The following is a 15809-nucleotide window of genomic DNA, read 5'->3' as shown; positions in this document are numbered from 1 at the left end:
TCTGCCCATAACATGAACACCCTCAACTTCCACCCCACAACAACCTACTGTTCCAGTCTCATTGTTGCATTGTCAGATTTAAAAAATAATATGGATATCATATGCTGACTAAACAATAGCAGATGGTATTACTGCTCACATTTTAAAAGTCAGTGGAGGTGAACTCTTCACGTCGCAAATTCACACCCTCGTGTCCCATGTCTGAGAAGAGAGGGATATGTCAGGGACACAGTGATCGTGGTCGTCTTTGAGAATGGAGGCAAATATAATTGCATGACAGCAGAGCGCTCATTACTGCCTGGCATAGGGGAAGTCGTCATAAGAATTCTCCTAAGCTGCCTTCTCCTGGGAAACTGAAGCATGAATTGCATGTGGGTGTCAATAATATAGAGACACATCGGACATGATCTTCGCAGCACACCAACTCCACGAGAGATGCAAGAGAGATGCAGAGAACATGATCAACCACTAAACACCATATTCAAATTTGGCAATGCACTGAAAATTCTTCTCCGTTTTACAGTTGCACTATATATATTCTACACGTAGACAAGCCAAATCCGTGGAGTCCATTAAGCACCCGTTTAGTTTAGAGACACAGCATGGAAACAGATCTTTGGCCCACTGAATCCAATCTGACCATTGATCACATGTCCACATGACTTCTATGTCATCTCATTTTCTCACTGACATTGTGAGGTGGCAGTTCTACCAGTTGCACTGACCCATTTCATTCTCTCCAAATTCCAAGCAATTTCTTCTGATCCACACATTCATGGCACTTTACAATGAGCAAGTTATCAAGTAACCCGCACGTTTTTGTGATGCGAGAGAAAACTGGAGTACTCATAAATCTACGCAGTCACATGGAAAACATGTAAACTCCACAAAGGCAGCACCAGTGGTCAGTATTGAACGTGCGATTGCAGAGCTGTCATAGTCACAGAGTGATACAGCGTGGAAACAGGCCACTCAGCCCAACTTGCCTACACCAGCCAACACCAGCTACACTAGATGCACCTGCCCGCGTTTGGCCCGTATCCCTCCAAACCCGTCATTCATGTACCTAACTGTTTATTAAACGTTGGGATGGTCCCAGCCTCCCTTGGCAGCTCGGTCTATACACGCACCACCCTTTGTGTGAGGCATCAGATCTACCAGCTACACCATTGTTCAATGCCAAACAAGACTGTATCATCACTCTCAATCGCTCTTGCACCAACTCACCTCGAACAAGCGTTCTGCTGGAACACAGCTATTGCACAAGCCAAATGGTAATTTAAACCTACATTATCTCCACTCCAGAAACCACTCACCACAACCTCTGCCACGAAGCTGCAGTCTGCGGGCAACACGTGCGTGTGTGCACATTTGGAGGAGTTTCAGGTCAATGTCGCAATATTCACCAAAACATACACTTAGGCATCTTCTTCAATGTTACGTCTGCGAAACAAAGATCCTCTCCCAGTCTAGCACAGCGGACTACATTGCATAGTAAATGTCCATGACAAGATTCTGTAGGACGTGGACCTCTCCTCATCTCTCGAGAGTCATCCCTCAATGAAGCCTTACATAGAAGCTTTCACTATTACCTTCACTGTGATTGCAACAGCCTTTGGCAATCTGAATGACACTATTTGAGGACCAACATCTCATAGCCAGCGCATTCGACCAGGCAGTGGCTGCTCTTGCTCTCCTGTACAATATGGAGGCAGGGACTAACTACTAGGCATTGACGAGGTAATGACAATGACAATGTCATTGCGCCAGAGACCCAGGTTCGATCCTGACCTCATGTGCTGTCTGTATGGAGTTTGCACGTTCTCCATGTGATCGCGTGGGTTTCCCCCGGGTGCTCCAGTTTACTCCCACATCGCAAAGACGCGCTTGTGTGTAGGTTCATTTGCCTCTGCAAAATTGCCGCTAATGTGTGGGGAGCGGATGAGAAAGTGGGATAAAGAAGAAACAAGTCATTGTTATGCGTTGAGACTTTTGCCGCTTTTATATATTTCCCTCCACATGTGGCATGAGTATCCCGCCATCAGTTAGTTGTGCATTTATATCGAGCGGTAGACACAAAATGCTGGAGTAACCGAGAAGGGTCTCGACCTGAAACGCCTCCCATTCCTTCTCTCCAGAGATGCTGCCTGTCCCGCCGAGTTACTCCAACATTTTGTGTCTACCTTCGATTTAAACCAACATCTGCAGTTCTTTCCTACACACTTTCTATCGAGCGGGTTGGGGGAAATTGAACGGGTAACAACGGACTGGTACAGTTTCTGCATTCCTGTAAAGCATGAAGCGGGACCATTTACGTTGCGATTGGATAGAAATACAATTGTACCGAAAAAGATCTTCCCCGTGCCGTGATTAAACCGTGGGCAGATATGAAATTTATTCGGGAAATATAATTGTCGGAGTGTCTGCGCACTATTTCTTTCAAAAACTGCAGATACGCTTGCGTTATTTAGTGCACTGTGGCACTCGGAGATATTTAACAACTTTCCGGAAAATCAAGCGCCGTTAGAATGTGCAAATGGAAGTTACATTGACTAATTGTCCCATGCTGTTGCCCTTGAGCCATGGTTTTCTCTGCAATACGGTAGAACTACCCAGCGCGGGTCATTTCCAATTGCAAACACATGTGTGCAGGTATGCCCATGCGGTCACGGGCACATTGACTACCCACCCACATAGTGTGGCAGCTCGATATTGTAGCGAATTACTACACTGTCAACCCTATACACTGTACACATTTGGTTTTGTAGAACAGGAAATGTATTGTCTTAATTTTGGCATTAGTAGCATCCATCTACAAACTCGAAATACAGACAAATAGCTTTAAGACACAAAAAGCTGGAGTAACTCTTCAGACTGAAGAAGGGTCTCGACCCGAAACGTCACCCATTCCTTCTCTCCAGAGATGCTGCATGTCCCGCTGAGTTCCTCGAGCTTTTGTGTCTATCTACAGTTTAAACCAGCATCTGCAGTTCCTTCCTACACAAAAATGTAAAGACATGTTTATCTAATTATTTCCCGATTTTGCTAACTTTAATGCGAATTTTAATATGGAATATGAACATGGAATATAAAATGTAATATGTTAAAATAGAATCCCTCGTTGGTATTAAATGGTGACTATATCTTCCCGTTGGAGTATATTATTTGTAACTGTCCACAGAGCTTTGAAGCAGAATACTGTTCTTCAACAAGCGGTGTGGAATTCGCCGTTTGCACGATTTCACAAAGACTCACGCTTATCCTATCAATTAAAATTCACGTGACCTTCTCAGTAGTTTTTCTCAATGCCAGGATAGTAACTCAGAACCAATTTCAAATAACGAACACGTCTAGATAATAGCGGGGGGCAACAGTGCTCTACACACACTTACACATAAACAATGAAAAACCCCAACTGGAGGTTTCATTGCTTTTGTGAAAACTAAGGCCGAATTGGCCAAAAAAAAGTTTTGAATCTTTAACCGGTTTCGAACGCTAGCAGTTTTCATAATCATATACCTACCATGTTATTATCGACAATAGCATCAACTTACATTTGTATCGCGCATATAATGTATTAAAACATTCCAGCGCGCTTCACAGGAACGGAACTGAAGACCATATGCCAACATTCTTTGCTAAGTTACTCGTACGGCTCGCTTGCTGGTCTTCTGGTGCACTAGCTTCTAGCAATTTATTTTGAACTTGGTCATGCTTTATGAAGAAATTAGCCGATTGGATGAAACGGAAGGCGTCCAAATCTGGCGTTATAGCAGGTGCCGAGTTGCTTTAATCAAAAATCTTCCTTTGAAACAGTCGGCGAAAGTAAACAAAAATGTTGTAGAAATTAAAAAAAACAATCAAGCAGTAATATTGAATTATGGCGGAATGTTGTATATCTACATTATAAATAATTCAATAATTAAGCACACGTAATAATTTTAACATTGTCTTCTATTATTATTAATTATATAGACATTGAAAATAACAAGACCGACACTTTTAATTTGCTTTTTTTAAATAAGTTATTCATACTTAACATGATCTAGAAAATGCACGTTTCCCGACATTTATTATATTTCTAAAATGTAACTCTCTGCTTTTAGCATTCGCTGCAAATTCCAGCGATTCACCAAGTATCTGTCCACCCCAAAGGCGGAGTTGTGGACCGTTTTAGAATTGTATTATGAGACAATGGGCGCATAATGATAGGATTTTAACGAATGAGGCTTATATACGAGTAGCTTAAATTTAACATAAGATCGTAAACAACCTTAGTCCAAATAATACCCAATGCATGAGTTTACCATGTATTGAGAACATTTACAGAATATGTGAGTAATGCATAATATGATAAATTATTTTTTTTATTTTAGTATTCAACACCATACACCAACCAAGGAACATTCTATATCTCACGCCGCGGTGTAATTAGTTAATGATTGGCAATATTTGTTTCCCGTGGCATCGAAGTAAATTATACCATACATGAGTGTATCAGGAAATGCAAAAAGAGAAACAATGCGGCATATAGTGCCACAATAAACAGAAGATAGACACAACGTGTTGTTGTAACTCAGCGGGACAGACATCATCCCTGGAGAGAAGGAACATGTAACGTTACGGATCGAGACCGTTCTTCAGACACCTATTCATTTTTGTTCCAGATGTGCTCTCTGACCCGCTGAGTTTCTCCAGCTTTTTGTACTATCTTCGGGTTAAACCAGCATCTGCAGTTGCATCCTACAACAAACAGACGAAGAGTATTGTGTTGCAAGTGTGTAGAATGTAGCGTTACATCACATCGGGGTGAACAGCGTATAGTTCAGGCGGAGAGATGGAATGGGCTGTCCTCAAATGTTGTCCATGATTTAGTAAACTTCAGCTGATTCATCGGGAGGAAAATCATCTTCATCGCTATAAGAACAAAAACGCATAAGTAACAATATGAAAGATTTCATTAGAGGGGTTAATCAGTATTTTGATGTTTAATTGTGTTTTAATTTACTTGTGGAAAACTTGAGAAGCAATACATTGTGTTGTTTTATATGAATGCAATCATCGATCAGAAATATATTTCCTCACACACACACTTCTTCCTGTCATTTAATTTCCACATTTCCCTAATATACAGCATCTGTCAAACCTTCCTATGCCTGTTCAGGCACCTTCACTTTGCTCGTGGGGAATGACTTGCCACGAGATATTTTTTTTCCAAATGTAACTTCGAAACCAATTGCCCACTGCGTGTGGACAATGCCAACCAATTAATGGATAAGTTTGAAAAAAAAAAAAAAAAAACGTCAATAAAGCAACAACCTTATTCCACGCACAGTATATCAGCAGTCCGCGTGTAATTTGCCAGTTCTTTCAAAGAGTTACGATTTATAGAGGAAAATGGACTTTAAAGCCAAAACATTGTAAAGCCATCAATGTTAACGAGGCGAGTTCAGATCGGAGATTTAAACGTGGATTTCTTTACCGAAGATTACGCGTGCCTCTTTATCTGACTCCAGCTAGTGCACTGGTTCTGGAACCCCTTCATTGTTCTCTGTAGTAAGGAACTGCAGATGCTGGTTTAAACTGAATTTAGGCACAGAACGTGGTGCAACTCAGCCGGACAGGCAGCATCTCTGGAGAGAAGGAATGGATGGCGTTTCGGGTCGAGACCCTTCTTCAGACTGGAGAAGGGTCTGAAGAAGGGTCTCGACCCGATACGTCACTCATTTCTTCTCTCCAGAGATGCTGCCTGTTCCTCTTCATCGTTCTGCCACTTTAAAATGGGATCGATTTTTTGAGTTGTTTTTATTCTACTCATCAGGAAGCTTACCAAATACCAACGGTTTTCCAAGCGAGTCTTTCCACTTATTTTAACTCAGCTTTATTAGCGGGTCCGAGAAATAACGTTTTATGACTCGGACAGCAAAATACATTTAAAATGAACCGCATGCATTTGATGTAGAATGGAAAACTGGGCCGTTCCCACAATCATACTGAGAGACTGCGAAAATTTAATAGGCAACTCTGCTGAGCAATGAAAAAAAACATTCCAGCTATGGCGACATGTAGAAGTTTTAATGTTTGAAGATACTAAAAAAGTTAGCGTGGTGAATGGCGGGAATAAAGGAACAAACTTGATCCGCTTAATCAAAGGAAAGGTAAACAGAAAATTAATCAAAACTTGTCTACGTGTCAGGTGCCCTAATTACGCTAGCGCATAATCTATTATTCTGACATTTACATGACATTCTATGTAACGTTTGGGGACTTAGAACTGAGACGCAAACATTTGGTTTAGCGGGGAAGACGTTTTATTACGCGAGTTAGTGCTCTCCTTTTAACATCTAGTTGTTACGCCATTAAAATTACCGTAGCATTGCAATCTGACATTAATAATAATTTCAACAACTATTATAGATCTGGTTATCTGTCTTAAGCGAACTCAAGCTAAAATGTGTATTTTCTTGTAAAGCCTGCTTCGAACTCTATCACCAAGTGGACAAAACATAATTTATCTTCTCTGGTAACTGGCACAGAAAGGGACATATTTGGACATGTTTTCCGTTGCATATTCAAGTTGAGATGCACGAAAGAGCTCGTATCATGAGGCTTAATAAATGTCAGGCTTATTCCTAGTTAACAGTACTCCACCGTTATCAATTCGAGAATAAAAAGAGAGAGCAGCCTGCAATTAGAATAAACATCTCTGAAAAGTAAAATAAATATTTAAGAATATGTACAAAAAGTTTATAACGCATTTTCTGACGACTTTAAAGATTTAACCCCCATCCGCGGAAATAAATCTAACGGCCCCAAAATCTAAACCATACCCACCCAGGCGCGCTTTCAATTATTGGAATATGTTCTGAATTGTGAAAATGATGTTGTGTTATTTAATTGTAGGACGTCTTACAGGTAGAATCGACCTAATAGGCCGCGCATTATCGCCGACTCCCAGTCAGTCAAGTTTGCTTGCGGTAGAATCCCCTATTACACCCTATTCTGGCTTCGACCCGAAACTTCACCTTTTCTTTCTCTCCAGAGATGCTGCCTGGCCCACTGAGCTACTCCAGCATGTTGTGCCTGTCGCCCATTTACAACTCCATGATTACGACGTGGCCTTATAACTTGTCTTGTTAGTTAGTTGGGAGAAAATGATCAGCGTAAATGCTAATTGTCAATAATTCATAACAAAGCGGCCCCCCAACTCGACATTTAAAAATACGACATGAAATTATTTCGCCCTGAATGTTTAGGTTTAGCCACGCAGGGCGCAACTTGCGAGCAGTCATTCAGAAAATGGACAGAAGTGAAGCAAAATGTTCGAAGGGATTGCAAATGATTGAACTCATTCGCATTGTTTAAAACTGTCACGGGCTGTAATTGCCAGGAACTAAATCCGGGCCTGGCGTAACGTACATACATATTGTTTGACTGTATTTTGTGGGGGGAGGGGATAAATGTTTATTTGTAAGCTGACATAGTGTGTCTGATCCAAGAGGCAGTGGAGGAGACAATGTATGTTTCTACCAGTATGTCACAGACTATTTTGTCTGCAGTTTCTACGTTGCACTTCGAATCCATTGAATAGTTGTCAATCGCTACATTTCACTGTTAATCAGAAGAAAATCAGCGTCTCCTTTGGGAAAGATATATATCTCACACCATCTGAAGAAGGGTTTCGGCCCGAAACGTAGCCTATTTCCTTCGCTCCATAGATGCTGCTGCACCCGCTGAGTTTCTCCAGCTTTTTTGTGTAACCTATATCTCACACCATGTCTGTTTTCCGTTTTATTTAAACCAATCTTAAAACCGCGGAGATTATAGACAGGGTTGGGGGTATGGATGGACAGCGGGATGAATTAATGTCACAATGATTAGAGAAGGGGAGAAATTTATCCTAAACGTGACCATTTCTGGGGGGATTGCAGAGTGTTGCAGGAGTAACGTGGAGGCGAGTGGTTTTGTGTTCAATTGCAAACCTCCATTTTCATCATCCGAAAAAAGGCCCATTTTAGGAGGGGGACCACGTGACATTGGAGGCTCAATTTGGGGGCTAATATTAAAAAAACACACATCCTAACTCATTGTTTGTTGTGCCATACTTCCTCATTGGCCGTGCGACTGGCTAGAAGCGCTAACGATGCAGGGCAAAGTCAATAAACGAGAGCCTTGCGTTGTGGAACCTCCACACGGTGGGAACTCGGCCGCTGAGTCAGTAGATTGAACAAATACCTTTATTATGTGCTGGTTTTCAATAAACTGCGCCAAATAGGCCACGGCATTTAAGTAAAACAGCAAATGAAACCAATTGCAATTATCGAACGTGTTTATTGTCTTCATTTTTTTTCTCGCGCGTCTAACTTTTGGTATATTTACGTTGTTTAATAAAAGCTGGGAGGTGTTAGCTTGGAAGCAGGAATCCGCGCAGTATTCGCTACGATCCGGACTCCTGCGGTTACGGGCGGGATGTTTTTCAGTTAATGAATGGCAAGGAAGGCAGCGATAGGCTGTTGGAGGAGCTGGGAGGCTCCCCCCAGGGCGGGGAGAGAGCGAGGGATTGAGAGAGAAAGAAGAAATCACGTGAGTTAATGATGTTGCAAAGCTCCCAACTCTCGCTCACTGCCCACAGCATCGAACCGCTCAGAAATCGGGAAAAGCTGCAAATCAACACAAGCGAATAAGCAACAGGGCGGCCGGTCGCGACAGCAAAAGCCGAGAACGGATCACGCTCGTTACAATGGCAACTTACTTTGCATCCTAGGAGAAAATGTACAGGAATGACACTCTTTATCGCGTGGAAATGAAAACGCGCTGTGGTGTCGGGCACTGAGAGGACTTGTGGGAGATAGAGCGATCGGCCATCGCGGCGCCTGGATCCATTCAACCTGTTTTGCTGGCGATTTGTCTTGGATTGTGGCGTGGACACGATGATGCAGCATCCCCTGGAGCTGGGGGCTCATTACTTACCCCACGAGCCGATCCACGATTACAGGTCACACCGGTACAGGAGCTTCATGATCGAGGAGATATTGACCGAACCCACGGGCTCAGGCAAAGCCGCGAACGGAGGTGAGCTCCTCAAATTCGGTGTCCACGCTCTGCTCAACAGCCGGCCCTACCACGGTCATCTCGGTAGGTGCAAACTCTCTCGTCTCCGTTATTTATTTTCACCAACTTTACCAAAACGCGGCTCGCAAATTCTCGGCTTCTTGGAAATATTTCTATGTGTAAAACCAATTTAAGGCATTATCCACCGTCGGCGGTCGTTGATCGAGCAGACTAGAACGAGAACGGGACACTTCGCCGCTACGATCTCCATTCTGAAGCAGAAAGTGCCGTAAACTTCATCCAATTTTACGCTTTAAACGGCACACAGAGATAAATAAATAAAGCAACGCATCAATCCGGATTATATAACAGCACAAATCGAATCAGAGCATGTAATGAAATAGTAGATACGGCAAATAATTGGAAGAGGCCTAGGGAATGAGGTGATGAAATCTAGGCAAAGCCGCAACCTTTCCGATACTGCAAGCCGACAGCAAGATTAGCTTTATACAACACACGCTGCAGAGATTTCACATGGCATGTGTAACCTAACATAAATATATCCGCTGATTAGTTTTCTTTTAATATTAACTAAGACCCCAACCACATTTGCGCTGTATAAACAGTATCATCCCAGGGCGGAAATATATGGTTTACAAGTATTCTGACCCCAAAACCCCAGTATAATCGAACCATTTATTTAAACGAGTGGAACCTCATCCTTTGTAACACACGCAACATGTAAAAGGGACCGTGTTACACCGAATTTCAACATTCTTTAAAATCAACGCTGGCTTTAACTAATACAAATCCACAGAATATATCATAAGCAAATACTACGATTCTTTTAATCCATATGCCAAGCCATTACTCACTGTAAAATAACAGTGAATGATGTGGTAAATAGTATACTTTCCTGTTTCCTACTGGGTATAAAGGCAACGGTGTGGTACCATTGCTCTGGATAGTTCCTATACGTCGCTACTATACGTAAACTAAGCTACTAAAGACAAATTAAACAGTGCTATAAGGATGGTAAAAGATCGGAGCCATTTTATAAAGAAGTCTGCAATGTAATTTAAAATGCGTATCTCTTTATATATATATATATACATATGTATCTATATCACCCTGGCAGCAATATGCTTGTGGAACGGCAAAAATGTATGATGGATTTGCGTGTAAAAAACCCCAGATCATGCACTCACCTAATTATTTGATGAGATTATTGTTGTGTAAACGAGGGCAGTTTTAATTGTAATATCTAAATAAGATCGAAGATAAATACAAATATGCTGGAGTAACACAGCGGGTCAGGCAACATCTCTGGAGAAAATGAGTAGGTGACGTTTAGCGCCGAGACCTTTCTTCAGACTTCAGACTTTAATTTTTTTTATTTAGTTAAGACAGTTTTAATTGCAATGTGTAATTAAGGTCGTTGAGTTAAATGTAACCGTATTTAATATTGTGTCCGTGATGTTTACAGCTGGCTTGAAATCGGATCATGCTGGAGTTTTCAAGTTTCCGTTGGGTCCGATCTCCTGCAGCCTCGCTGCTCCTTTAGGTTCGGCGTTAATCTCCGGAGGGTCGAGTCTGGCCGGTGGTCCCGGAGGCCCCCATCTCCCGCTAGACCTACACCTCCGGTCAAAGCTCGAACAAGGTCCAGACCCAGGAAACAAGGGGAAAAAGGGCAGGAGGAGCCGAACTGTCTTTACTGAACTACAGTTAATGGGCCTCGAGAAAAGATTTGAAAAGCAGAAATATCTCTCAACGCCAGACAGGTAACTCCGAACACTTTACAGATGTAGAGAACTCTACACAAACACAGTTTACGGTGCTCAGCGTCGTAGGAATTCATTTTACACTACTCGAATATATCATAACTAACACCATTCTAATAGTTTATTGAATTCAGACCTGTTGTTTTTAGTGCGAGCAAATTGGAAAAAGCCCCCCCTTACAATAATTTTAATCTGGCTCCATCCGGCACCAGCGGGTCGAGGAGTTAAAAAGAGAAGCATTGCACAATCTGGCACATCAGTAAATGGAACATTTTCACTAACGTGTGGAATCAATGTCACATATTTGATTTGGTCTATTTGATGTCGCGGTGATATAGCGTCGCGCTCGCTGAATCTGAACACGCGGACAATTCTAACAGCAGTGAACATCATTTACAATCTCGGCGGCTTTAGAATGAGTATTTGTGGGACAGCGAGGGACAGAGTTGCAAAGCGCAATCTTCAATTACACGTCTAAACGGCCTTCAAACAGCGGAATAATTATGACAGGAATGTGGTTAATTATGCTTGAAATTATATTTTGATTTCCCCAATGTGTTTGCTTACTTTTAAATGCAGAATAGACCTAGCAGAATCTCTGGGTCTCAGTCAACTTCAGGTGAAAACTTGGTACCAAAACCGAAGAATGAAGTGGAAGAAAATAGTAAGTATTCCGGCCAATGGATTTTGAACAAGAACCTTTGGTGGTGGCGCGTTGATAAATATTATTTCTTCTTGAAAGGTATTGCAAGGCGGAGGTCTGGAGTCCCCGACAAAGCCTAAAGGTCGCCCAAAGAAGAACTCCATTCCCACAAGCGAGCAGCTTTCAGAGCAAGAGAAGATTAAAGAAGGCGAGAAACAGACGGATAATTCCCCATCGCCTTCCGAAGTGAACCAGGAAGAGTAGCGCGCACGGATGGGCAAAATAGAACTATTGACACACACGGGGCGGTGTTGCCAGCGTTGACCTTGACGTTCCAGCGCTTGTCATAAGGCGGAATTTACACCCAACCCGTAAATGTCAGATCCACGTTTGAAATCAACCGTTTTGTCTCTTTCCAAGCACCAGCTGGCGGACCGTCCACTAACAGATTTGTCTTTATTACATTTTATTAAGTTTGGAGTTTGGATCAATTTTCCATGAACACGGAAGTCTGTTGTAGAAAGCACATTTTTTTAAAATGAAATTGCTTTCAGCCCCTACATAAGGCTGGTTACCCAGAAAGAAGCTGAAAATTGCTTAGCGGCTGATCATGATGGAAATGTCCTTTCCATTATACACAGTGTAGCATTTTGGCGCCTTTCCCACCAAAGTTTCGGCTGCATAAAATTAAAAAACTCTGAATCAAAGTAAGTTTTTACATTTTGTAACAGTCTTTCCAGCGGCATTTCGGCATTTCTTACAAATGACAGTATTGTTGAAAGAGAAGCAATTTATTTTCGGTCTCAGCACACACTACTGTGGTGCCCCTCCGTCAAGTTAGCTTGATAAATATTTTGACCAAACCAATTGGATAGTAGGTAGAATGTGTTATGGTTCAGTGAAGGAGGGCTACAGCTGCAGCAGCAGATTTGAAGTATTTGTACCGAGTACCGAATGATTTCATACACTTGTGAAAGATAGAAGCTGTAAATATTTCTTGCAGCAACGACTGTGGCTAAAGCCAAGAAACGTGCCTTACGCCTTTCCCCAAAGAGAGGGTTCAAACGATGATATCTAATTAAATGTGCCTGTAAGTTTTAAAGTTATATTTCCCTTTATGCTACCCATACATGGATACAAACAATAAAAGATTATCTGTCCTTGTATTTATTATTTTATTTTTATGCTTTTTAAAATTATGTGCGCGTTTAGACTAGAACATATAAATCATTTTAATTAGAGGTGGATTGGTACTTTACATGCAAGTTTCAACCTCAGGGTGCATGCGGTAAAACAATGCTATATTTATATTTCTTCCCTCGCATTCCTTCCTTTAACGTGATGCATATTACGCAGTTGTTCGACCGAATAGAACTATTGTGTCTTATGCAAGCTCGTAGTGGATATTAAGCAGATATAAAACGGTCCACATTCCTCTCATTTAAGGGCGGAAGGACACACGGTTAACTTCAGGCGAAACTGACATATAAAACGCGTTCTTTCATATGGAGCCTGTTTTATTTTCAGTTAGTTGCTGCCTCTCTCAGTTTGCAGTTCATGCCCGCTTACCGTCGCCAGCTACCGAGTTCAGTATAGGCCCTTGTTCCCTTCTAATATCCTGCCACGTCCAACGATTTTCCTCCCGGATAAATAAATTTCATCCGATTAGAATCGATTCGAAATCCAGCTAAGTATGATTATTTGTTCTGACCGATTAGATGTAAAAACACTTGTAAATTTCTGATGAGCCCGTAAATGCATTTAAAACCTATAAAACTATTAAAGGCTCAAGAAATGTAGGATTAACTATTAGTGACGTAGAACGAGGAGCTCTGTTTAGAATTGAAAGATTAAAATTGGACAGTTCATTACTATTCCAGCTCAACCATTTGGCATTAAGAATATGAGTAGCGTTTAATTCAAAAGCGGAGCGAGATAATGAAAACATCGAACTTCGGCTGAACCAAGCGACGGTGTTGCTTCAGTGTTACAGGTCTATGGTTAACTCTTAAGTGGTCCAGTGCCACATGACCTTTGCCCCGGTCAATTATTAAACAAAAACTTAAACATCTATGAAAGTCTGTGTCAGTCAAAAACATTACACATTGAATAGTGAGTGATACGTGATCTGTTGGAATAACAAGCACGTGGGACTTCTGCAGGTAGCAGCTACCTGGCCCAGAACCAATATATCTGGCATGTTGCATTTTTGTTAACATTAACGTTTTAGAATGTCAAATACGTTTTGAATTTTGTAAAGATATGAATACGTTATAAGAATAATCTATACACTGTATATTTGTGGATTATTGTCGACGCATACTTAATTCGAAACCACATTAATATAAGCAATTAAACATTTTGTCACAATGTTTAACATCTCCCTGTTTTCTTTAATGTTTAACCCAAAGTGTTTTGACTGTTTACTAAACTTATCACATTGTAAACAAATTAGTTTGAACGTTCTTTACTTGTTTCGCCCCAAACCCCGTTGACTAACACATCCACCCAGGGATATCTAGCCTGGGAGAATGATTCTCGTTTATTAACTAGAATGCAATAATGGATGGGTGGATTCTAGACCCCGTATCTTTATGGTCAGGCCAACTGAGTGAGATGTAATGTGGTAGATATTAAAGTATATTGGCAATGTTATCGCAATTCGCAACCAAAATAACATACTGAACATTGAAAAGTGAATGTTTAAAATGTATATTGCAGAAAGATGTCCAGATCTGCACAGTACTTGGAAGATAAGGTCCAGTTATTATGACTCTCGAGTATTCGTGTGATATGAATTGTTACACATCTGGAGACGAAATTCACATAGAAAATGGTGAACCACAATGTGGCTACAAAATGCAACAGGAAAGGACGGTGGACCATTTAAACATCTTAAAAAATATCAACGGAAGTAGGCGATATTGTTATTGCCAGGGTAGCTTTCACTTAGACGTAATTTAAATTAAAGATTATTAAATGGAAATGCTATCATATTACGACAATTAATTCATAACATACGTTCCTGAATGAATAATGTAAAAAAAAAGCTAAAACCTAATAATACAAAGCAAATATATTTAATTTGATTCTGAAAGATTTCAGCCAAATTTCCTTTGAAATATCTGAATGTGAGACAGGGTTGGGGGGAAGTGGATGCCTTGGTAATATCAATTACAAAGCTAGGACCTACGCGATATTTAATAAGAACAATGTCCTTAAATGGCTGTTTCCCCAAAACACCACGTTTAGTAAGCAGCTGATTTATTTGAGCGGTTTAAAGAATTCACATCATTTGTATTTCCACGGGCTCGGTTGGTCTTTCACCGCACGGGCCAAAATCTGACCCAGTGAAGTTCGATGGTTTCAGGGAAATAAATTGCATTTCAATGGATAGCTGTACAGAAGTACACGTGCAAAAATAAAACATAAACGAGGAGGAAAGGACGATGGGCACGAATACCCCTCAATCATTTGCTACTTTAGGCAGCTTGCCATATTTAATGAACGCTAAAAATTAGGAAAGTACTAACTTTTCCCTGGAGTTATATCAAATTAAGTTAAATAAAAACAGACAAAGAACCTTAGGAGTCAAAAGGTGAAAAGGTACACTCTACAGGTGTGGAGAAGCAAGACTGCAGTTGACGTGATTGGCATTTACAGAATAACAATGTCAGCTCTGTGCTCCCGTAAAGGATTCGATCTGATAGTTATCAGATGAGCTACTGGCCAGACCCAGTGGAATCACACGCAGCTGGCCAGCATTATGCCAACATCCTAACACTTAGTATTAAAGCACCATCCAAGCCAAGCACTTGCCCCGTCTTTCTAAACATGTGCGTTTAGAAAAAAAAGAAAGAAGCGATTGGCATTCGAGTGCTTCAAACAGCAATGATACAGCTGTCGCAACTCGGTGTCCAGCGAAAGAACGAAGGCGAAACTTTAATTTTATCAAGGGTATATCAAATACAAAATTCAAAATACAAATGACATTGAATTTCCCATAGTTTGCCCACGGACGTGGGCAAACTATGGGAAATTCAATGCCATTTGTAATTTCGACCTAGTAAAATAGTATTTATTTCTAGAATTAAACAACAGAGATGCAGCCTGGCAACCCAGAGCAGGATTCAAACGAAGGTACGGCGACCAAATCGATGCACGACTGCATTGCAACACTAATGAGAGGGGCAAGAAAAGGTGCAGCGCACACATGTTGGAATTAATGCCGTGGGATGATTAGGTTAAATGGGCAATTAACCTTTCATTTCATTGGAGAATTTCTCCTAATTTGGCCTAATGGCTAAAATTATCACGACTATTTAGCAGAATGA

General features: G+C 41.2%; 1 protein-coding gene and 1 long non-coding RNA gene across 3 annotated transcripts; one reads left to right on the top strand and one right to left on the bottom strand.

Annotated features, from left to right (window-relative positions):
• Positions 1-205: 205 nt before the first annotated feature.
• Positions 206-5678, bottom strand: LOC129704816 (uncharacterized). Its single transcript, XR_008724780.1, has 3 exons — positions 5483-5678; positions 3555-4917; positions 206-2997 (listed from the first exon to the last, which is right to left on the bottom strand). It is a non-coding gene; the product is annotated as an uncharacterized LOC129704816 (long non-coding RNA).
• A 2635-nt stretch (positions 5679-8313) lies between these two features.
• On the top strand, positions 8314-13848 carry barx1 (BARX homeobox 1). Of its 2 annotated transcripts, none has more exons than XM_055648171.1 (4): positions 8314-9072; positions 10538-10832; positions 11412-11496; positions 11575-13848. In XM_055648171.1, exons 1-4 carry the CDS (start codon positions 8931-8933, stop codon positions 11737-11739), a joined length of 687 nt encoding a protein of 228 aa, XP_055504146.1. In that variant the 5' UTR covers positions 8314-8930; the 3' UTR covers positions 11740-13848. The 2 variants fall into 2 exon arrangements, with proteins under 2 accessions (XP_055504146.1, XP_055504145.1); XM_055648170.1 differs by having other exon boundaries at positions 8419-9135.
• Positions 13849-15809: the final 1961 nt, after the last annotated feature.

This window comes from Leucoraja erinacea, chromosome 16 (genome assembly GCF_028641065.1).
Source record: "Leucoraja erinacea ecotype New England chromosome 16, Leri_hhj_1, whole genome shotgun sequence".
Classification (NCBI taxonomy): Eukaryota; Metazoa; Chordata; class Chondrichthyes; order Rajiformes; family Rajidae; genus Leucoraja; species Leucoraja erinaceus.
Note: the sequence above shows the minus strand (reverse complement) of the source record. Positions and strands in the feature narration are given on the sequence as shown.

Bases quoted from the DNA above. Each gene is read 5' to 3' on its own strand.
- barx1 (XM_055648170.1), top strand. From the start codon at position 8,931: ATGATGCAGCATCCCCTGGAGCTGGGGGCTCATTACTTACCCCACGAG. The intron at 10,833-11,411 runs GTAACTCCGAAC...TTTTAAATGCAG, and splicing joins TATCTCTCAACGCCAGACAG to AATAGACCTAGCAGAATCTC. The intron at 11,497-11,574 runs GTAAGTATTCCG...TCTTCTTGAAAG, and splicing joins GAATGAAGTGGAAGAAAATA to GTATTGCAAGGCGGAGGTCT.